Source organism: Phoxinus phoxinus (assembly GCF_949152265.1).
Source record: "Phoxinus phoxinus genome assembly, chromosome: 12".
Lineage (NCBI taxonomy): Eukaryota > Metazoa > Chordata > Actinopteri > Cypriniformes > Leuciscidae > Phoxinus > Phoxinus phoxinus.
In genome coordinates, this window is record NC_136887.1 from 17,964,607 (window position 1) to 17,986,999 (window position 22,393).

At 38.6% G+C, this 22,393-nt stretch overlaps 1 protein-coding gene across 7 annotated transcripts in view; it reads right to left on the reverse strand.

Moving 5' to 3' along the window:
• Positions 1-1,829: 1,829 nt before the first annotated feature.
• Positions 1,830-22,393, reverse strand: part of sorbs2b (sorbin and SH3 domain containing 2b) — a 45,296-nt gene continuing 24,732 nt past the window's right edge. For 2 of the 7 annotated variants that reach the window (XM_079630736.1, XM_079630735.1), the window contains 18 exons: positions 20,288-20,359; positions 19,812-20,025; positions 19,602-19,716; positions 18,673-18,756; positions 18,022-18,078; positions 15,783-15,826; positions 15,296-15,474; positions 12,027-12,112; positions 11,831-11,877; positions 11,545-11,659; positions 11,290-11,418; positions 10,531-10,722; positions 7,407-8,252; positions 6,139-6,285; positions 4,733-4,846; positions 3,674-3,723; positions 3,403-3,509; positions 1,830-3,154 (listed from right to left, as the gene is read on the reverse strand). In XM_079630736.1, coding sequence (XP_079486862.1) covers positions 3,093-3,154; positions 3,403-3,509; positions 3,674-3,723; positions 4,733-4,846; positions 6,139-6,285; positions 7,407-8,252; positions 10,531-10,722; positions 11,290-11,418; positions 11,545-11,659; positions 11,831-11,877; positions 12,027-12,112; positions 15,296-15,474; positions 15,783-15,826; positions 18,022-18,078; positions 18,673-18,756; positions 19,602-19,716; positions 19,812-20,025; positions 20,288-20,359 — 2,660 coding nt within the window. In that variant the 3' untranslated portion in view covers positions 1,830-3,092. Of the gene's footprint in view, positions 3,155-3,402; positions 3,510-3,673; positions 3,724-4,078; positions 4,145-4,732; positions 4,847-6,138; positions 6,286-7,406; positions 8,253-10,530; positions 10,723-11,289; positions 11,419-11,544; positions 11,660-11,830; positions 11,878-12,026; positions 12,113-13,391; positions 14,931-15,295; positions 15,475-15,782; positions 15,827-18,021; positions 18,079-18,672; positions 18,757-19,601; positions 19,717-19,811; positions 20,026-20,287; positions 20,360-22,393 lie in introns of all 7 variants that reach the window. The other 5 variants (XM_079630731.1, XM_079630730.1, XM_079630732.1 and 2 more) reach the window with 5 other exon arrangements.

Consider the following 22,393-nt stretch of genomic DNA (forward strand, 5'->3'; position numbering starts at 1 on the left):
TAAAAAAATTTAATGAAACATTTTTTTTTTTTTTTTTGCAAATGTAAGTTTTCCTGTAAAAAAAAAAAGAAAGCCCGTTACATATATTTCAAGAAAGAAATACAACATTATTGACGATTTTTTTGTGAAGCAAAAATAAGAATATTTTTCTTAGAATATCGTTTGGATCTACATCAAGCCCCTCTAGTGAGGAATTGTTTATACATTTATGATGTCTTTTCTTTATTAAAAAACAACAAAAAACATTTCAGGAAGAAGTGTCCAAATAGCCTATAGGCTACTAGTTGATTAACAGCCAAGTAGCCAAAACTTTGGATGCCATTCCTTATTTCAGAGCTGCCATAAGGAGTGTTTCTATTCATCAGTAGGCCGTGACACAGGCACACCATCAACAAAAGTGTCCCCATATTTCTACACTCATGAATATGGATTTAGCAAATATTTCAACATTTAAAATAGGTCTAGAAATGCCCCTGGCTATCGTCATGTTTATTATGCGAAATACAGGCACGTGCTCATGATGCTTGTTTCCAAAGTAAAGTTTATGTAGCCTACACAGAAAGGGCTGTGTACTGTGCGTGGCACTGGAGTGGCCTGTGTGCTCTTCATTTGAAGGCCAAACATTCTAGCTTGAGAGCACTTGTATTGTAGGCTTGAACAGCTCCTTGTTTGGTGTGCCAGGGAAGGGCTATTTGTCATGGCCTGAGCTACAAATCTGAGTAGATCAAATCTACGAAACCAGAACACCAGAAAATCCTTCTCTAACCCAAGTCATCACACTGTGTATCTACTAGGAATTGAAAGGACAGGCCATCCAAAAATTAAAATTCTGGCACCTTCACGTTGTTCCAAAAGTCAAGGGGGTTTGAAATTACATGAGAGTGAGTAAATTATGCTTTTGGGCAAACAGATTGGCGTGGATGCTAACTGGGTTTGAGCTCTGTTCCCAGATATTTATATCAGAGAGCGTGTGAGATTTTGCTTCAGTAAAAACAAATGCGGGAAAAGCACAAAGTCTAGACAGAAACCCCTGCCTCCTGTGAGTGAGCTGGGTGGCTCTGGTTCTTTCTCTGGGGCAGAAACTCAGACAGGCTCTCCACTGACCCTCTGTTTACTGCATCCCCATGGCAGCAGGAGGGACAACTCCAGGACACGATGTGGCTGTTTATAGACTGGACGGTCTGCAGGGACTAGATTGCTAGCAGGAGGATGATGTCCAGGATGACACAATTATCCTTACGGAGACTGTGAATCCCACTAAGAAAATATATGACTTTATTTATGTACTTTTGCACAGAGAAAGAAAAGGCAAAGAAAGATTTTAAAAACATTGATGGCTTGTACTTTTTTGGAGAGTCTAATTATATATATTTTTTGTTTATTAACAAATGGGTGGACATGTTGATTTACCAGCAGCAATAGTACTTTGCATGTCATGTCTTTATATAATTCAGTGGTATTATTCTGTCTATTCTTGACCAGTGAAATTAGTCCGTTTTTATCCAATCAGAATCCATCACACTCTAGCACCAAATGTTCAATGCCAGAATTATACTAGATTTAATTGAATGAACATATCACAGTGTTCTGTACTTTATAAACATTTGTTTCTGAAACATGCATTATTAAAAATGTAACAAGTATCCATGTTCTCACATACATTACGTAGTAGATGTACCAGGAACAGAACAGTTAACTTCACTTCTGATCAGCTAGTGCTTAAGAGTGGAAGACTGGGTGACAGCTCAGAGCCATGTGGAAATATTGCTCTGTACAACCATACGCATCTCTTAATAAATTCTCATACTGGTACAATAATGAGTTTGCACTGACGAGCAGTTCTTTATGAAACAACATGCGCAGGATGTTACTGGTACATTAAGCATAGTGACAACACAGAGACTGCATAATTCCATGAGGTATAATATTGCCTAAATTACATATATTATTGGTTCATGTTTCTATTGACTGACACGTTTACATTTCTTGCTTTACCGACTGGAATAAAACTGTTAGTCATACAGTCTCACAGGAAGATTGAACATTTGAATGTGAGTGTACTCACTGTGCTGAACAGATCAAAGACATAGAAAGTGAACAATTAACAATATATTAAGTATATCATAATGAAAAATGTTTGCTAAAATGATCAAATAAACAAAAATAGATTTTCACGTACATTTCCTCACTCAAATTGAACCAATTTGAAGAATCGGAAGACGACACATACAAAATACATGGCTGCCAATTGCAGTTTAGTAATTATGACATCATGTGCTCCTCTTATTGGCCATAAATAGATTACAGTGTGTAAACCAAAAGTGATGTGCAAGGTCACCCAACACAGAAATATTTATTATAGGCAGTAGAGACATTAATAAGAGACGGTTAACATGCCCACTTTTGCCAAAACGCCTTTTGTAAGGGATACTGCATTCTTAAAAACGTTCTCTCTTTAGATTGAAAAACATCAAAAATATTTTTCTCTTATCTGTAAAATCCTTCAGATGCTTAAAGGAATGTCTGGAGGAAGAACATAGAGCCCTAGAAAACCGGAGGTCATTCTTCTGAACCAGAGAGTTTTCATACTAAAAACATACATGTTGGCAGGAATGGGTAATATCCACCGCCTGACGCAAACATGACTGCAATACTGTTCAATCTATACGGTCTAGATCAGATCAGACATCAGGTCCAGTGTACAGAAGGGCACCAGTAGATCATTCCTCACCTGTATTTCACCCTTCCAATGAAGATAAACAGGGCACTTGAGTACTCATATTGTTGAAATCCATCAGCTTAACTAGACGGTAAGCGTACTGATTTTTTCAACTATGAGAAAAATGTAGGCAACCAAATGTTTTAAAGCATTTACAGAACTTCCTAATTAACATAATGGTTTCAACATAATAGCCAAATTACATGAATGGTGCAATAACCCCCTTCAAGGCCATTGGCTTCTGTTTCCATCAGTCCAACAGGTTGATGACTGGAACATGTCATGCTATTTCCAGCAGGAAGCTGTAGGTGACATTGTCCATCTTTCCTCAGTATATGTATGACCATCAGAGATGTGTATTAGAAGAGTCCATTTATAGCCGCTTCACATAGTTCCCAGGAAAGGTTCCGAAAAATTTGGTTCTCCTGCACGTTCCTAAAAAAATGAAATATAGAATGAGGCATAAAAATGTATCTATCTAATATCAAAGTATACATAATTAGGTAAAACAATATTTTAGTACGAATCCCTTATTTATTTATCCATAAATCCATTGGCCATTGTTGACGGTATTTTTTTTGTTGGAGAATAGCGCCAGCTAGTGGCAAATAAGAGAACATCACTAAAACGCTCCTTGTGTAGTAACAAGCAACATTATTAAAAATGAGAGTTTACGGTCTTACCCACAAACCATCCATCATCACACTTCTCCATGACGTCAACAACATCCCCCTCCTTCAGTTCCAGCTCATCTTCATTCCGTGGCATGTAGTTATACAGGGCTTGAAATCTGCAAGAGGAAAGGCTCTTTAAGTGTGTATTCCACATTAGGTTATATTAAGTAATATCCTGGCCAAATGTCAAAATGAAGTAATGTTACCATAAAACACTATTTTACATTAAATGTATACACTGGTGAAGAAAAACATGGAGAAAAAGACTTGAGATACTCACGCTTCTCCACCACCTTGAAGTGGATCATGAACATATGCTTGTCTTTGGGACTGAAAAAGAGAAACCATGAAAGGCCATTTAAATGTTTCCGTCTTTTATTCTGCTGTATCTGATGCTGAGAACAGCCACTGTGCTCAATGAGAACCATTAATGCAAAGCCTGAGGCCAGACCTGGATCAGCTGTGTATCTGAACTATGTTCATGATCAAACCCACCTAAACGTGATTAAATACAGATTTAAAAAAGAGTAATTGCATTTTTGTCAAATACGTGTGAGATCCAGGACTACCGGGGCTCAAATTCAGGGTTTCTAAGCCATCAAACAACACATTTTCTAAAATGTGTTTATGGATTTAGAAACGTTTGAGAAATGCCTTAAATCCTGAAAACGAGGACTGTACTCCCCTTTTTTGGAAGGAAATGTGGGGAATAGGCTGCTTGCCTGGCCCTGGGGAGTACACCTTGTTTAAGCTGTGTACACAGGAAAGATCATTGGGACACCCCAAACACTCTCAATACATGAGCAAGCCAATCTCTTCAGCTGCTTTGAGCCACACCAAAAAAACAAGAAAGACTGTCAAAATCCACTGTTTGTGATCCAAGAAGTCATGGACATGCAGGAAAAACACTTCCAGGCACATTTCCACATGCAGAACAAACAAAATGTTATCACTCTACAGCACTGTTAGGAATTAAATGTTATTTTCGTGACCACAAAATGCACCAATGCATAAACAGACAAGGCCATGGTGTTAAGAGTATCCCTCATTCATCATGACTCAGCATTCCTCCATATTGTACTGTATGTTGAATATTACTGCATACTGAAGCATCATGTGACCAGACACTGACAAAAATATATAATATGGCAGTTTATACTCTATCATAATATCATTATATCCAGCTATAGCAGCAAAAATGGAAAGAATTGCACTTAAATCAGTGAATTCCCAGGTCAAATACTGTACAGTGAATGACATTATGTGTTGTGCAGGGATACTTTGAAATGAGAGAAAACTGAATTTCCCTAGAGTCACACAAGTTGCACATACTCCCTACCCTATGAGATGGTGAAAAGTTTTGACCTCTAACAGGCGATCCGCAGGACCTCCTAGACATCACAGGGCTACGAGGGGGCTTACCAACAACCACAACATCACGCCTTAACACAGACTGAAAGAACCAGAACCAGGAGAAGCTGACATGAGGGTTATGTGCAGTCATATACAAACACAAGTTACAAAAATATATACTACCGTTCAAAAGTTTGGGGTCAGTAAGATAAAACTCAGCAAGGACGCAGTAAATTGATTGAAAGTGACAGTAAAGATTTTTACATTGCTACAAAAAAATGATATTGAACTTAATGTTAATCAAAGAAACTATATTGTGGTTTTCACAAAAATATTAGCAGCACAACCGGTTTCAACATTGATAATCATAAGAAATGAAATAAATATGAGCATAGGAGACTTTTTTCAAAAACATGAATCTTACCAACCTTGACTTTTGAATGGTAGTCTGTGACCCTGGACCACAAAACCAGTCACATGGGTCAATTTTATGAAATTGAGATTTATACATCATATGTAAGCTGAATAAATAAGCTTTCCATTGATGTGGTTTGTTAGGATAGGACAATATTTGGCCGAGATACAACTATTGAAAATCTGGAATCTGAGGGTGCAAAAAAATCTAAACATTGAGAAAATCACCTATAGTTGTCCATTTATGTTCACGATTGTGCTGCATTCACTCATAAAAATAAATGTTTTATATATTTACGGTAGGCAATTTACAAAATATCTTCATGGAACATGATCTTTACTTAATATCCTAATGCTTTTTGGCATAAAAGAAAAATCAATAATTTTGACCAATACAATGTATTGTTGGCTATTGCCACAAATATACCCGTGCGACTTGTGACTGGTTTTGTGATCATGATCCAGGGTCACAAAATAAATGGATTAACATTAATGAGTGAATATACTTTATTTTTGGTCTAAATGTCTCATTATGTTCTCAGTTGCCCAACCATCCATAATGAGCGCTGCTTGTTTGTTTGTTCCCACCCATGCCAGTGGACAGAGCTAACAGGGGAAGGCCTATAAAGCAAATTTAAAGGATCCTGGGGTTGTGAGTAGTGAATTTAACAGGGTTGAGTGATTTAAATATGTCTACGGCCTACTAATAATTATGATTCTAGCTTCCCATATAACTGAAATAATTTACTGCATGCCAAACATATGGACTACATTGTTTTGAGATTTATTTATGAATAGTGCACACTGTGGTGCAATAAATCTTTCATGGAAATGCATACTGCAAGGATTATGTGCTTTAAGTTATATAGGTCACTTTAATAGGGAATGTTAGTGTCTGTATTACGGAGTGGCAAGACTAAAGGGCAGGGTAGAGGATGATTAGCATACGACAGTCACTAGCAAGCAGCTTGTCTTTACCTTGACCTTTGGGGAGCGGAGGTCCTGTCGAGAGAACAGTTTGGCAGAGAGAGGGGGCGACTGTGAAACCCCAGGCAATGGGGGGGTGTAGCGCGGGGAAGGGGGAGAGTACTTAGCCGATGAGGGCTGTGTGAACTGCAATGATATCTGTGAGGACAGGGGAGGGAGAGAGATATGGAGAGGCATTCTGGGAAATTTCACCCTGCCAATGTGGAGACTAAAACAGCTTAACATGCTAAAGATATGTTTGTAATTCTCTACAGATGCTTTGGGGTTCAAAGGTGAAGTGTGCATTTTTTTCTGCCAATAACGTCACCAAAAATAACTGCAAAAATTAGGATCATTGAAATTAATAAGAATCTGAGCACTCCACCCGTCTTCCATTGTTTGTTCCAAAAGCATTGAATTTAAAGGGATGGATCACCCAAAAATTTAAATTCTGTCATCATTTACTCTCCCTCATGTAATTCCAAACCCATAAGAAATTTTTAATCTTAAAATCACAAATTAAAATATTTTATTTTAAACCGGAGATATTTCTATCCGTCCATTGAAAGTGCAGGACAGGTAACCAAAACAAGATTCATAAAAGTTGTAAAATGAATCCATATGAACTGAGTGGTTTAATCAAAGTCTTGTAAAGAGATTTTATATGTACTATATGATCGCTTTTAACAGATTTAATTTGGGCTTTTTTTCACATAAAGAACACATCGAGTGCATCATCTATGGTAAAAACAGACGCATGTGTGTACGTCACATGCATGTCGCGCAACAACAAACCTCATTGAATCTCGTGCAACACGCATATGTTTTGTGCTCTATGTATGTGTGTCGATCATTGTTTAGATGTAAACAAAAGCCTAAGTTAAATCTGTTCAGCATATAAAATGATCATATATTTTCCCAAAACTTGGATTAAATGCTCAATTCCTTTTGCAAAACCTTTATGACCTTTTTTTTTTTTTTATATATATATATATATATTTTAAGTTTTGGTTACCTGGACTTTCAATGGGAGGCACAGAAACCTCTCAGGTTTCATTAAAACAATTCTTAATTTGTTTTCTGAAGATTCATTTATGATCTTATGGGTTTAGAGTTATGGGGTTGGATCAATATGGGGGTGACCAAATGATGACAGAATAAAACATTTTGGGTGAACTACTCATCTAATATTTGGTCATCTAAAAAATGACACTCTTCTCCTTTAAGGAAATTTATTTTGGCTTTTCATTTGAGTAGTATAACCACACTGCAAGCACTACCTCAATATCTGAACCCTCACTCTGGGCGGGTTGGACTGGAGCAAACGTATTTGATGTCAGGGGTTCATTTAAGAAGCTGTTGTCTTCTTTCGGCTCTTCCTCTATAAACAGTCTGGGTAGCGTTTCCATTATATCTGGTTCCTGGCAATAAAATCCCTCCTCTTCTACGAACGTGCCCTTTGATTGGCTTGCTTTAATGATTGAAACTAACTCCTCACATATATCATCCTCGGGTTCTTTTGGTGCCAGAATATCCAATGGGGATTCGTGTGCGTCAAAAACAACCAAGTCAACAGGGCTACGCAATTTAAGGGGGTCTGTCTGGCCAGGTTTATAATGGTGATCTGAGAACAACTGCAGTTCATTCTCAGGTAAATCTGATTTTTGACTGGAGAGGATCTCTATGACACTGCCAGACCTGGGGCTGGCGTCAAATGAGGGTGAGGTGGGCGAAGGAGTGAAAGAGGTGGAGGTTAGGTAAGGTTGAGGTGACAGGCTGGGTTCGGGGGACATGTAAGACTTTGGGGAGGAGATGGGAATGAAGTGGCCCTCTTTGAGCGCAGGAGTGGAGTTGCGAGGAGTGAGGGCGGGAGAGTGGCTCAGCATGGAGGACGCGGGAGAAGGGGTGATGGCAGAGTCCAACACTTCATAGTATGGCTGGAAATTGGAAGGGAAGGGTGGAGGTGTAGGGACAGGGGTTCCTGAAGGAGACAGGCCCAGAGTGAGGGCCAACCACTCGCTGGTGATGGCCTGAAGGTGTGCGGCTCTTTGTGGACTAGGAGAGGATGAGGAGAATGGACGGACAGTTGGGGATGGAGAGTTGTAGAGGGTACGTGCAGATGACAGCTTAAGAGAAAGAAGGAGAGAGGAGAAACAGAAAGTGATAGTGATGATGCACGCTGGAAAATAAGAGAATACCGATAGTGAAAGTGAATTGTTACGAGAAAATACAACCTAGAAAAGCATGGTACAAAAACAGCACTTTCTATTCAGTATTCAGTTTGTGTTTGAGTTCCATTATGTGTAGATTATTTACTATTTGGATGTTAATATAATCCCACTCATCATGTAAATTAGATTTCACATAATTTATGGCCATTGTTAAAATAAATGCTTGATATAATATCCTAGAAATCACTTTATTTTCAGTATACAGCCATAGCTCTGCTACATAGCAGAAATGCTGTCATTGTGAAAGCTTGTTGCAGTCAAGGACTCAAGTACTGTCCACAGACACAGTATGTGGGAAACAGGCCTAAGACATGAGCTACAAGGAAGGATATGCCATAATTAATCATTTTTAGAGTACATTCGCTGTCTGTATTGATTTTTGAGGTGGAAACAACAACAAGGTCACTGAGAGGTCATAGCAAATGTAACTATAAACCAGCAATAAGAGTATCCTCACAATACGTTCCACATTTACCCCAGCGCACAATGCTTTTCAAGCACTCTTTGGTAAAATTGAAATTAAACAAAGTCACTGAACAAAAATGAGCTAGAAGGACATTTTCTGGACAATTATGTGTGTATTTGTGAATTCCTCAAAATAATGTGTACAAATATAAGCCGTGTTTGCACTAACGTTTGACAACTAGAAAGTGTCTAAACACGCTTAATTCTGAACAGTACACAACTGTTCAAACTGTTGGGATCAGTATGATCTGTAAGACTTTTACATTGTGGCAAAACATTTCTATTTCCTTCGAATTTTCTGTTCAGTATCACAGTTTCCACAAAAATAGTAACCAGTCCTGCTGGGTTTAACATGGATAACAATAATAAATTTTTATTGAGCACCAAATCAGCCTATTTCAATGATTTCTGAAGGATCATGTGAGACTGAAGACTGGAGTAATGATGATGAAAATTCAGCTTAGCTATCACAGGAATAAATTACATTTCAATATATGTAATTTATATGTAATATATATATTTCAATATATATATATATATATATATATATATATATATATATATATATATATATATATATATATATATATATATATAATACAAAACAGTCATTTTAAATTGTAATAAGATTCACAGTATTACTGTATTTATTTTATTTTATCTGCATTTTATCAAATAAATATAGCCTTAGCAATCATAGGATACTTCTTTCAAAAACATAAAAAAGTCTTACCAACTTCAAACAGTGTATATCTGTTGATTTATCATTTAATCTATAAATATATATAATTTACCATTCAATTCAATTCAACTTTATTTCCAGACTAGGTCCATTATAGAAGAAGAAATAGTAATAGATAAATAACATTGGTTTGATATTGTGTTATCTAATGCAATAATATTCATCTTTTGTGTGTGACTTAAGTGTCCAAATACTTCATGGTGTCAGTGTATGTTGTACAAAGTTGAAATGTATTTGCTACAATGTTTGCTATAATAAGAAAAAGCAAGATAGTGCAGTCCAGTCACATTAGTTCACCTTTACAGAAACGTCCCTTTCAGTAACAGCAAGAGCCGAGTAGCACATGTATAGCACAGCAGGTCATGTCCACATTTTAATTAGCCTATACTGGATACTGGCAGGATGTGTGATAAATCTGATCTAATCCTGCTGAACCCGGCTCATGTGAGCCAAGGAATAAGCCTTTACTTCTTTGTTCTTTAGATTTAGGAATTACAACTCAAGGGCATTTAATCTAAACTCAGGCTTATCTTACACAACAAGCCAAAGGTATTCTAAAGATGACAGAGGTGATCTATTTTGGCATTGGGACAGTTGCCATCTGAGAAAGGATTAATTTTGTACTTGCCACCTTGTTGACACTGATAGTGCTGTACATGACCTATGGCAATATGAGTAACATGATATAAATGAGAGGTTTTACTGCCACTGACACCACCGTTTGTCGGCAAGGATCATATGTATTTAAACTATAAGTCAGTATTTATCTAGATAAGATCATAAAGTCACTTAACTGGATCAGAGTATATATTTTCTGGATATAAGTTCCCTGAAATTCAGATATCTTTAGTCACAATGATTAAAACCTCATGAGACTGTAATATGTCATAATTTTTAGACCCTTAAACTGTTGTGTTTAAAACCCTTTAAGTACATGTTTAGGTAAAATTGCTGATGAAAACATACCCTACTGTTCAGTCTGTCAGTGGAGTAGCTGGTGGGTATATTGGGCCCAGGAGGCTGACCAGTACTCTGTACTGTGGTCTTCTTAACGGCATCCACATAAGACACTGGAAAAATCCCTTGTTTGTTTGTACCTGGGATCTTGCCCTCAAACCAGTTCTTATCCACCTGCCGCAACAGAATAACACGCTCGCCCTGGAAGACACCAACACAAGATGTAAGGTGGTATATCTGGTGGATCGAAAGCAAAAATGCAGTGCAAAATGCCAAAATTATAACCAAATAGAACATATTTGATATTTAGTACACAACTATATGATGAAGTTATATGCTGGCTGGGGCAAAAGTTTAGTTTTTTAAAGGTGTTTTATGTCTTGTCACTTTCTTCTTATTTGGTTAAAGCACAATGTTAGAGTTAAGAACATTAGCATTCAGTAAAAAGTGAGAATTATTTAGCAAAAGACATGTTCTTAAAGTGGTAAGAAATAATAAAGGGAAGGGATAGTTCACCCAAAAATGCTCACCCTCAACCCATCAAACCAGTTTATTTCTTCTGTTGAACACAAAATAAGATATTTTGAAGAATGTTGGTAACCAGACAGTTTGATTGCCAACACTGAACAACTCATGGAACAACTCGAGGGTAAGCAAGTGATGACAACATTTTCATTTTGGGGTAAACTATCCCTTTAAGGAGTGGATTAATGAGAAGTTGCTGACACTAAAGCATATTTATGACATCAGTACTAAGAAAATGTTTACTTTTCTTAATGAAAGTTCCACATTAGTATCAGCATTAAAGTTGAAGCGGGCAATTGCTTCTCCAATTTCTCTGCTTTGGGCTGGAGGAGGAGGTCTCACTGGCTGATGTCTCTCTGAAGGAGGGATTTTCTGTGAAGAGACAGAAATCGGAGGAGAAATTAGGCTGCTTCAGAAGATAGTTAATAAGAATAACAATAATTAACAGAATAAATATATAGTGTTTCTATTAGCTAAACATATTTATCAAGTACGCACCTCAACATATGAGATGGGGAAGATGCCCACATGGCCACGATATTCTCCCTCATACCAGTTATTATCTATCTGCCGAGTGATGTATACCGTCTCTCCTTTCTTAAACGTCAGCTCTCTGGAAGGAAAAAAAAATAAGTTAACTATATTCCACGTGGGGAAATGACTAAATGAAAGACATGCAAAGGAAAGACATAAATAATACATGAAATGTACTAGTTGGTTGTAGCACATCAATCAAATGCAATAAGAACAGAAACCGGTGACATGGTTTGCAAGTTGTTCTTACTTTGCTGTCTGTGCTTTGAAGTCATATATTGCTCTGGCTGGCAGTTTCTGTCAAGTGAACGAAGCAGAGCAATCAAACTTTAATACATGTTCTCATTATGTGGGTTTATTCACAATTTGACCAAAGCTTAGATCAAATATTAGAGTTTCTACTATGTTTTTTCAGGAACATTACAGAGTGATGCATATTCCCTTACCTCTCTGACTTCAGGGGTTTGTCTTCTGCTCTGCTGTGTGTGGCTGCCCACATCAGGGTAAGAGTATTCTCTGGATGTGTCCTGATCTAGAAAGAACAGAGAAGTAAACAGATTCAAAGACAGGTCTCACAGAGATCCAACACTATTACATGCATGGGAACAAGCACAAGCAAAGGAAGTAATGATTTGGGGCTTGATGAGAGAAATGAAATGCACACAAAAGAAAAGAAAAAAAGGAAATATGAATATATACATATTTTATTGACAAATTATAAGTAAATATTGTAAAAAAAAAATAAAGAATATAAACATATTGTCCATAATAATGAAGTCAACTTCCAAGAATCATCTCAGAAGTTATGTTATGCCCATCCACTCAGATCCCCAGTATAGATCATGCGTATTTATACTAGAACCGCAAATGGTTAGCTGGACACTGTGCCAACTGCAGGCAAGCCCCCTTGCTCTGAACGGTCTTCATTTATAAACACTATTAACTATGCAAAAGTATACAGTGTCACATGTCTTTATGGTAAAAAAAAAAACATAAACATTGACCTTCTCACAAAACAAATAAACTAAAACTTTAGGTACTGAGGCTGATCTCATCACCATCATATTAGACAGAGTGAACTGTGTTAACATTGATAAGAGAGTACGTTTCTTCCCAGGCCAATAAACTCTCAAATCTGTTTTTAGATTGCATGCTTCAGCTGCTCAAGTCATCTGTCTAAAGCTATTTATATAGACTGAAACTTTACAAAGTTACATTTCTTTTGTGGCAAGCCCACACACAAAGTAGTGTTCCTCTAGTGTTTTGATTCCCAGACAATGCATGAACCTAATAAAATGTATACCTTAAATGTATAAAAGCATCTACCAAATGTATTGTAAATGGAGTAGGAAAATAACTTTAAAGAATTGTTTGGGGGGAAAAATAAGAAAAAAAGGACAATTTGATAACATGAGAAAATAAAAGACTAGATGAAGCAGAGGATGTGGGAATGAGTCATGCTCTCTGATGCTCCTTGCAACATAATGATTCCTTTCTCTAAACCAGGGGTGTCCAATCCTACTTCTGGATGGCCACTGTCCTGCAGAGTTTAGCTCCAAACCCAATTAAACACACCTGAACCTGCTCATCAAGGTCTTCAGGCTTACCTGAATCTTCCATGCAGATGTGTTGGGGCAAGTTGGAGCTAAACTCTGCAGAATGTTGGCCCTCCAGGAGCAGGTTGGGACATCACTGCTCTAAGCAAGCACATTAACAAACACAGATGGAACAATGCAATGGTGGAGGAGCAGAACTCAAACACAGGGGACGAAGGGTATTTGGGAAATCAAAGATGGATGAGTAGAGTCCACCTTGATAGCAGAATTCAAAGTTGTGGTTCCTCTGGTTGTTGTTGCTGTCTATATGGTTGTGAGAGGCACTATGGGACAGGTGTGAGTACTCGGGTTGGTGAGTGTCCTGGCTGGGCATGCCGTCAGGCTGTGGGTGGTAAGAGCGAGGTTGAATTGTAGGGCTGCCTCTCCCAAGTGCATGCAGAGAGGAATTCCTCTCAGGAATGTCGGGAAGCAACTCCACCAGCAACCTATGGAGGATGGTGTTGTCCGGCAGACTACCACTGCGTTTCTCAGTGCGGATGTGGTCATAGATGTCTTTTAGGGCAGAATCTAGAGCATCATACATGCAGCTCTTTGAGTTTGGTATTCGGGAAAAACTCAAAGGTGACAGGTTCTTCCGGCGGAAAGGCACTGGGCTGACCAGGAAGGCGAGCTTGCTGAGGCCAAACTCAGATTCCTCTACCCGCAAATGTTGCCTCCGGTCCTGTTTGGCCCTCTCGTGCTTGATCATAGTGGTGAATCGCGTGTAGGAAGCCGGGCAGCGGCCCTTGCAGGAGCTCACAAGCTGCCTGTGATAATGCTGTTGGTGCCCCGAACCGCAGAAACTCTCTGAGGAGGCAAATGAACACAGGTCGAACTCCCTCTCGCTGCAGAAGGATGAGCCCTCAATCTGGATGAAGTCACTAAGATCAGACACTACAACATCATGCTCACTGTCTGAGTAGTCGTTGTGAATGGCAGAGTTTTGTAATTGGTCACTGGTGACTTGGATGTGGATTGGCACATGGGTGTTTTTCTTGGGGTACTGAGGCCGTCCTTCAGGAGGATTCCTGGCTGGTGGTTCTTCATCCAGTAATGACTCAATAGAGAGGCTACGCTTGGGGCTGCTGGTTCTCCTAAAAGAACCCCTGATCAGGCACTCATCTCCAAGATTTGGCATGGATTTGGACTTCTGGATCAGATTCTCATATTCAGAAATCCTGTTGTGCACCATGTTCCTAGGCACCGCTTCGTTACAGCACTTGTTGCCAGTGCATCTGTCCTTCCGCTGTTCGCTCTCATACTTATGGATCCTGGCTTTCACAGAGCAGATCACGGTAGAGTTTATCAGTTCTTGGCGGTTGATGTGATGCATCTTCTTGTAGAGTTTAAGGAAGCCTGGTGCATCATGGGCTGAGCGGTGCCTGGTCCTCTCCCTGAGATCCTCAGACTCTCGGACGTCATTGCATTGTGATGCCTCTACTTCCCCGTTGTGCAACAATGAACCGATGCTTTCTGAACGGGTTTGCACTTCTTTTCCCCTCCCCTCAGACAGGAGATCATCACAACTCCAGGATTTGAGCTTAGACGAGGTCTCTTCTGTGATCATCCAGTCTTCTGGGTTCTCTTGGGCTCTTTTCCAACTTTCAGGGAGGCTGGAGAACCCATCTGAGAGAGCTGAGACAGCCATACAACTGTCCTCATTTTGCTCTTTGTTTTGATATGTGGATTCTGAGGTAGCATGGTTTTGATTTTGACCATTTAAATGTGCTGTGTGCATATTGCTCACATCCCCACCTTAGAAATCCACCACAAGCAGCATGGTAAAAAAAGAGACACGAGAAGACATTAAAAGGTAATTGATCCATGGGAGAGACAAGTAAGGACGTTAATAAAATAACCTGGAAGAAAACTGGAAAGAAATCAGACATCTTGATCAACAAGCTCACGTTGAATAAAGAAGAAGCAATTGATATGCTACACTACACTGGGGCAAGATTGTACACACTAAATAATTCATTGAACTTTATTCATGCAAAGGGAAAGTCATTTAAAATTCTGCTTGTGCTGCGAGGAGCAAAATTAATATTGTCAGTGAACCTTCCCCTGTTGTTTATTCTTTCAATAAGGTGAATGAATGTGACTGTTTGTCTGAGGTCTACCTTTAGTCCTGGTGGCGGCAGGGGAACTGGGGCTGGTCAGGGGATTCCTCTGGGTGCTGCTGCTCTTGGGCAACTCTGGTGGTCTCATAGACGTTTGTGTTGTGCCCACGCTGCTCTGAACCGTGGGCTGAGCTGTTGCAGGTTCAGATTTCCTTCTCCTCTTGTTATCACTTGCAGAGCTGCAGAACCAATGACATCAAAGTAAAAAGAATAAAAACACTGCTAACAGATTTTCTGTTAAACTTAACCTCTTCTGTAATGTTATGACCTGCTCCATACATCCACTGAGAATGACCTTGGGACCAGTTAGTTAAAAGTCATTGTAAAAATGTTTTGAGAAAATGTCTGTTTTTAGATGTCCCATAGTTTGATATTTTTAATCTAAACATTTTTATATTTTTTAAAAATCTATGAAATTAAATGTATAGATTTTTGTGACGAATGTTCAAATGTTTTTTTGGGGGTCATTGATACACAGAAAACCTACCTTGATGGCCTTTCAAGGCCTGTGGATGGCTGATAAAGGGAGGTCTGAAACAGATGAAGAACAAAGAGCAGGGTGAATTCCTCCTTTAATGTCCACACTTATGGTACAGAAGGTTCCTTGATACCTAGAGCTCCCCAAATCCAACAATGGTTAAAAACAGTGAAATTTCTTATGTTTGGATACGATGAGATGAGCTTTCCTTCGAAAAGCCCAGCCATTCCCAGGACAGCTAGACGTATTAGATCACTTACAAGGGTTTCTATGTCGAACAAAGCAGGGAATTCCTTGTACGCATGGCTGGAGTAGATAATCATCTTCCTGTTTGCTGAAGCTCTGAGCAGTGTTATCTGGAACAGCTCTTCAGACCAGCAGCAGACGCCCCTTGCGTTTTTTTAACCCTCTTTAAAAGTAGCCCAAGCATGCAGTACCAGGAATGTCTCCACAGAGTGACACATTTACATCTAGTCAACATAAATACAGCTCCGAGTGACAGATACCACACTACACAGCTCAAAATTTGGCTGACCATTTTTAGCAATTCTTTGTTTGGATTTACAGCATTCCTCAAACCATAACTGTTACTAAATCGGCCTCTAAGTTATATTATTTCCTTACAGTGGTCAGTAGCAATTCACAGGAAGCAATTCATTTAAATAAAAGTCATTATATATTTTAGGGCAAATTCACTCACAGATGCACCATTTTGGTATGTGATAGTTATATCCAAAACATTGTGTCTTGTTCACTACCCAGTTCAGTTTAACCATTATTCATAATTAATTTCTCCAGTTGACAGCCAGCAAACTATATTTACAATGACAAAAAAAAGCCCCTGAGTGAAACAGGATATGTAACTTGATAGCCTACTGTACAGGGCATGTCCATAGACCCTTCACCTACTACAAACACATGGACAGAATCGACAGATGAGAGCCAGGAGGAAGTGCCCCTGTCTCATTATAAATAAACAATGGAATAATAGACAAAAATGTATTATGACAAAAAAAGAAGCTGATGTGGTTGTAGATGCAGTACACAGATTCTTGAAACATGGGACAAAACATGTCCCGCACTTTAACCTGCTGTTACTACTTGAAAAATGCAACATTTTCACTTAAATAATGATCAGATGATCACTAGAATGTTCTTAACACAAATGTACCATGCCATCCCAATATGCAGCCAACTGTTTACTTATTCAAAATGATTAAATAAATGAGCAGTATCCCAATTTATGTACTTATGCACTATTCTATTAGCCTGGCTCCTCCCTCCTACGTACTTCCGCTCAATTTTCATTTTCCTTCAGTACTACGTCTGGGATTGTGGTGTATTCTTGGGTTTTCTCCAGTAAATTTTTTACCAGTCCAATCAGCGAACAGAGGGAGTGGCTGAGAACGATGGCGTTGAGGTTGTGCACTAGTTTGAGTCGTCATACGTCACGACCAAACGTTAGCGATTGGTTATGGCAGATCCTGAGTGGCTCTGGGCAGATCCAATAGTTTTACAATTCAACAGAGTACCCGCCTTCAAGGAGGTTAACGCTTGTCAATGGAGAGAGGCCAGACTCTCTGTACAAATGAAATGTACGAGAGTCTGGTAGAACCAGGCTACTATTCTATGGTACAGTATAAATACAGCACTTGTAAGTAGTGTCCAAAAAGACCCTACAGGCAAAATGCATAAGTTTTATATTACTGTCACTCTTGTAAAGAAATAGTTTTTTCCTCGTTTCAAGTATGCCTTTATACATATTTGATATACCCATTATTTTTATTTCTGTAAATCAAATGCACATTATTTATGTATCTCAGAGTGATGAGAGCTATGGCAAAGGAAAACACGCATTTTGTGAGAAGCAGGAGGTGCAAATTAAATGAATAACTCTGAACATGATTAACAGAATGATCCAAAGTATATATTCTGTACATAAGCTTTTATTTGTTCAGTTCTGATGTCTAACATGTCCCATATCTCAATGATCAATAGTGTATTGCTCCACTTGAAACAATGGGCTTATTGTTATAACTGAAGTTAAGTGATGTTAAATGAGGTTGGGTTGAGAAGGTAGGCATTAGCCTATTTTGACTCTCTCTCTCTCTCTCTCTCTCTCTCTCTCTCTCTCTCTCTCTCTCTCTCTCTCTCTCTCTCAGTGAGTCATTCAGTCAATATAGTATGCCAGTGATGCAGTTAATCACTCACTCACTTATTAAATCGGATTCATTCATTCATTCTTTACCTCTGCGCAGAATCGAGGTGCGCTCTCTGGATTGTAATCGAGACGTTTTTTGGGAGGCTTCACCCAGAAGTGGGATAGAGGAGGGGAGGAGCAGAGAAACAGTGACATAACAAGGGAGAAAGTAAAGTCACATGACTGAGGAGATTGAATAACAATGTGATGACCACAAACTGAAGTTGCAAATATGCAACAAAAACATCATACTGCAGTAAATCTGCTTTTACATTATCACAACCTACAGCACGCCAGGCCTAATACTACAGAACTACACACACCTTGCACAAAGAGTAAGACAAAAGTCAAACATCTAGTTTGTAAATCCAGCAAACAGTAAAAGTCATGCAAATAATAGTCAAATTAATTCCACAACAGATTTTATAATCAGTGAACAGTATTTTAATGTGCATTAAAAACAAGAAATCAAAGCCTTAAATGCAAAGACTAAAATGCTGATAAGAGGAAGCGAGGCTCATTATCAAACTCCATCATACTGTATGTGTTACAGCGTCCGGAATTGTCTGGTCATTCCAACCAGTCATTTCAGACATGACCAGCACGGGACGCCAGCATGTGCAGCACATATCTGACCTTTCCAACCCCACACCAATCACAAGCGGCATGCTAACAGCACCAAACCAAAGCCACACTTACCGGCCGCCCAAACTCCAGTTCAGCAAAGAACTTATACCAAGGCTCATTCTCTAAATCTAAGTCCTCAGGTCTTAAGTTACTTGTCTGGTGTTGAGAATGAAAGCAAGTGGGAGAAGAAGATAAAAGGAAGGGATGAACTGAGGTAATAATGGGAATGTGACAATCAGATGTTAAAAAGAAAAATGTCTTCAGCTGACAAGAGATGATGAAAAGTTCAGCAGAGTTCAACATTTTTATATGTTGGAGATAGCAACACAGAAAAAGGCTGTTTTTTATCCAGCAGAGGGCAGCGGCACATAACAAATGCTCACTGCACAAGGACAAACTGATCCAGCAGGAGCAAATTGGTTTCTCCAACCTTATTAGTGACCTTGACCACATTACGCTCTAATGGACCTGCAATTTATGTGTTCTATTGAGTGACTCTACACAAGCTTGCTGAAGAACTTCCGCTCGATTAGGGCAAACGTTTGTGGTGATTCTTTTAACATATACAGAATGCTCATCATGTAACTACAACTGTTAGCATGTATATTGTCAATACAATTCCATTAATGTATAAGAACAACTCGGTTTAGTCAATCAGTATATGGTGTATCATGCCTGAAGCGCTGCTGACACTGTGGATTCACCAATTGATAGTATTTCATTAGTTGCATCAGGTTTACGATCTGTCTATACCCATAAAGTCATGGGGCATTAATTCTAAGATCAATACGTTTGTGCCTTCAAAAACTAAACTGAAATTGAAAAAGCTGCCTCATAAACTGACTTTGTGCTGCTAATTTCAAACAAACCATAAATAATTAATCTACCTTTAAAACTATGCTCTCAATGTATTTAGCTCACTTCATTCAATATGGGTCTTTTTAAAGCTTCATGCTAAAAATGATAGCATATTAACATTGAAAAACAAATTGATTATTTACCGTTCTTTCTTGCTCTAAAATAGATGATTTCCCCGGCTCATAGTCAAAAATACTCCTCGGCTCTGCTCTGTATTTCCGTGTGTCAACCTTTCTATCAGGAGGTCCCCACTCATTCCTGGGAGACATGCAAAGAAATTGCTGTAAGATGCATGATCAAATCTTTTTCAAATCTGAAAATCCTTAAAAGTTTGCCTGAGAAATGGTTCTCACATGTCAGGTGTGCTCCTGCCTCTCTGTGGTGCCTCCCTTTCACTGGATCTCTGCTGTGTGGATGCTGATGTGGGCAGAGGAGAAGGGAGAGAAGAGGCAGCAGGGACCCTGAAACCGTATACGCCGTTATCAGAGACACTCTTGGTGATGGGCCGGTAGGTGCCGGTTTTAGGTGCAGGATGGGCCTGAACAGCCTTAGGGGCAGCATGCGTATCTGAAAGAAATAACAATATATATCAGAATGGTTAGTTTTAAAAAGCAGTATAATAATTGTTATCATTATATATATAATCTGTATATAATCTATACAGAAATATATTTTTATTGAAATTACAAAATCATTTATTACGACATAAATCTAATTATTGTTACTATTTTTGAAACAATAAAAATAAACTGGTTTATACTAGTATTTTTTATATATATATTTTTGGCAATAGTATGTTTGCTTTACTGTAGTTAAAGAGAAGATAAACCTTGTTTGGAAATAGTTGTACCAGTACTTGTAACAGGGTCTGTGGCAGTACGGGATCCAGACCACTCATTCTCTGTGAAAACAAATAAGCTTTTTTTATTTATTTTTATAAACACAATTTAAATTAAGAGTAAAAAAGAAAAGAAAAAAAAGAGTCAGATTCCCTTTAAGAGCAGGCGCGCTTGTTCCATGGTGGATTGTTATTATAACGGCGGATTTGCCAGGCGCACGCAAACTTACATGATGGTAAAGGTGATTTCGCAGTCTTCACAATTTTGTTACAACCCACTTTGTCAGAAGTCCTTATATACCTATGTGTCTTCTTCCCACTATTGATCAAACAGGTTTGATCCGTCATTACTACAATTAGCCTGAATAATTTGGGTAAATGTGTAAGCTAGATTTATGCCTATTTTTTCACATCTTCATGGACACCACAATGATTTCCCTCGTGTGGTAAAATTATCCCTTGTAATTATGTATGGTTTGCAAAAATATGAACTGCTGCGTCTGTGTAGATGAGAGAAGTGTATGCATGTTGTGCACACTACATTATGGCAAAGCATGCGCCCTTAAAATAGAATCTGAGTAACGCACCACTGACTTTTTTTCCTGGTCTGTGGTGGAATTGTTTTCTCAAACTGCAAAAAAAACACCAGGGAACGTTTGCGCCGAAACACGCCTCCACTTTTCACTGAACTGCGCCCCGAGCGCAAGTTCATTCCCTAATTTACCGACGTGCGTCTGTGGAGGGAAAAGTCTGCTGTGCGTCGTGTGCAAAATAGGAATGATACATGCATCGGCGTACAAAGTCATTTGCGCTGGGTGCAAGATAGGGCCCCATGAGTGTTTATATTTTCGACCTAGCGGGATGGCTTTCGCAGGAAATTGCGCTCGCCCGTGCGTGTCTCGTCATATCCGTAAATAGAGAAGAGTTCCTCTGGCTACTTTGACGCATGTATGGTGAGGGTCATTTCATTATGCATTATCAATCGTGAAGGGTCATTTCGCGAAACTTGCTCATTCATATTATATTGCTCAATATATTATATTGTACAAGAAGTGCTTCTTGTACAATATAATATATTGAGCAATATAATATACTATGCAACGGGTACACTCATTACCAATGGCGGGAAATCTAGCGGACTTATGATATCTATAATGCGTGCGGTCAAAATGACCGCCATGGCCATTCTAGGTAGAAATAGTCAGAACTGTTTTGTGTTTTGTGATTTTAATAAAATAACAGTGTCAGAATAAAATATCCACATATTTAGGAAAAGTCAGAGTCCTACAGCCACATTGATTTTATGTTAACAAAGTTATTACACTGTAAAATTTAAAAACGGTCAAAATGACTTTCTTGGGAGTTCTAGTGTTAACTAACATAAACTAACCATGAGCAATACATTTGTTACTGTATTTATTAATCTTTGTTAACGTTAGTTAATAGAAATACAGCTGTTCATTGTTAGTTCACAGTGCATGAACTAACGTTAACAAGATTTTAATAAAGTATTAGTAAATGTTCAAATTAACATTAACAAAGATTAATAAATGCTGTATACGTGCAATTCATTATTAGTTCATGTTAACTAATGTAGTTAACTAATGTTGTACCTTATTGTAATGAAGTAATGAACCTTATTGTAAAGTGTTACCAAAAACATAATAAGACGCAAAATGACGGTGTTGGTCCTTCTTTGAACCTTGTAATCTTTTAGGCAAACCTCCTGACAGTCCATTTCCAGTAATGAACACACTTGTAATCCACAACCTGCTGAGCAAAGCTCTTTTGTTGTCACTCCTCATTAGATGGCCCTAGATTGCACCTCTCTCTCTCTCTCTCTCTCTCTCTCTCTCTCTCTCTCTCTCTCTCTCTCTCTCTCTCTCTCTCTCTCTCTCTCTCTCTCTCTCTCTCTCTCTCTCTCTCTCTCTCTCTCTCTCTCTCTCTCTCTCTCTCTCTCTCTCTCTCTCTCAAAAAAAAAACTATCCTTTTAGCAGACAGGTCCACAGTCACAGAAAATCTTTATTTTTTTTATCTGACATAATTAAAGGGGTCATGAACTGCATTTTTTTTATCTTATGTGTCCTGAGGTGCACT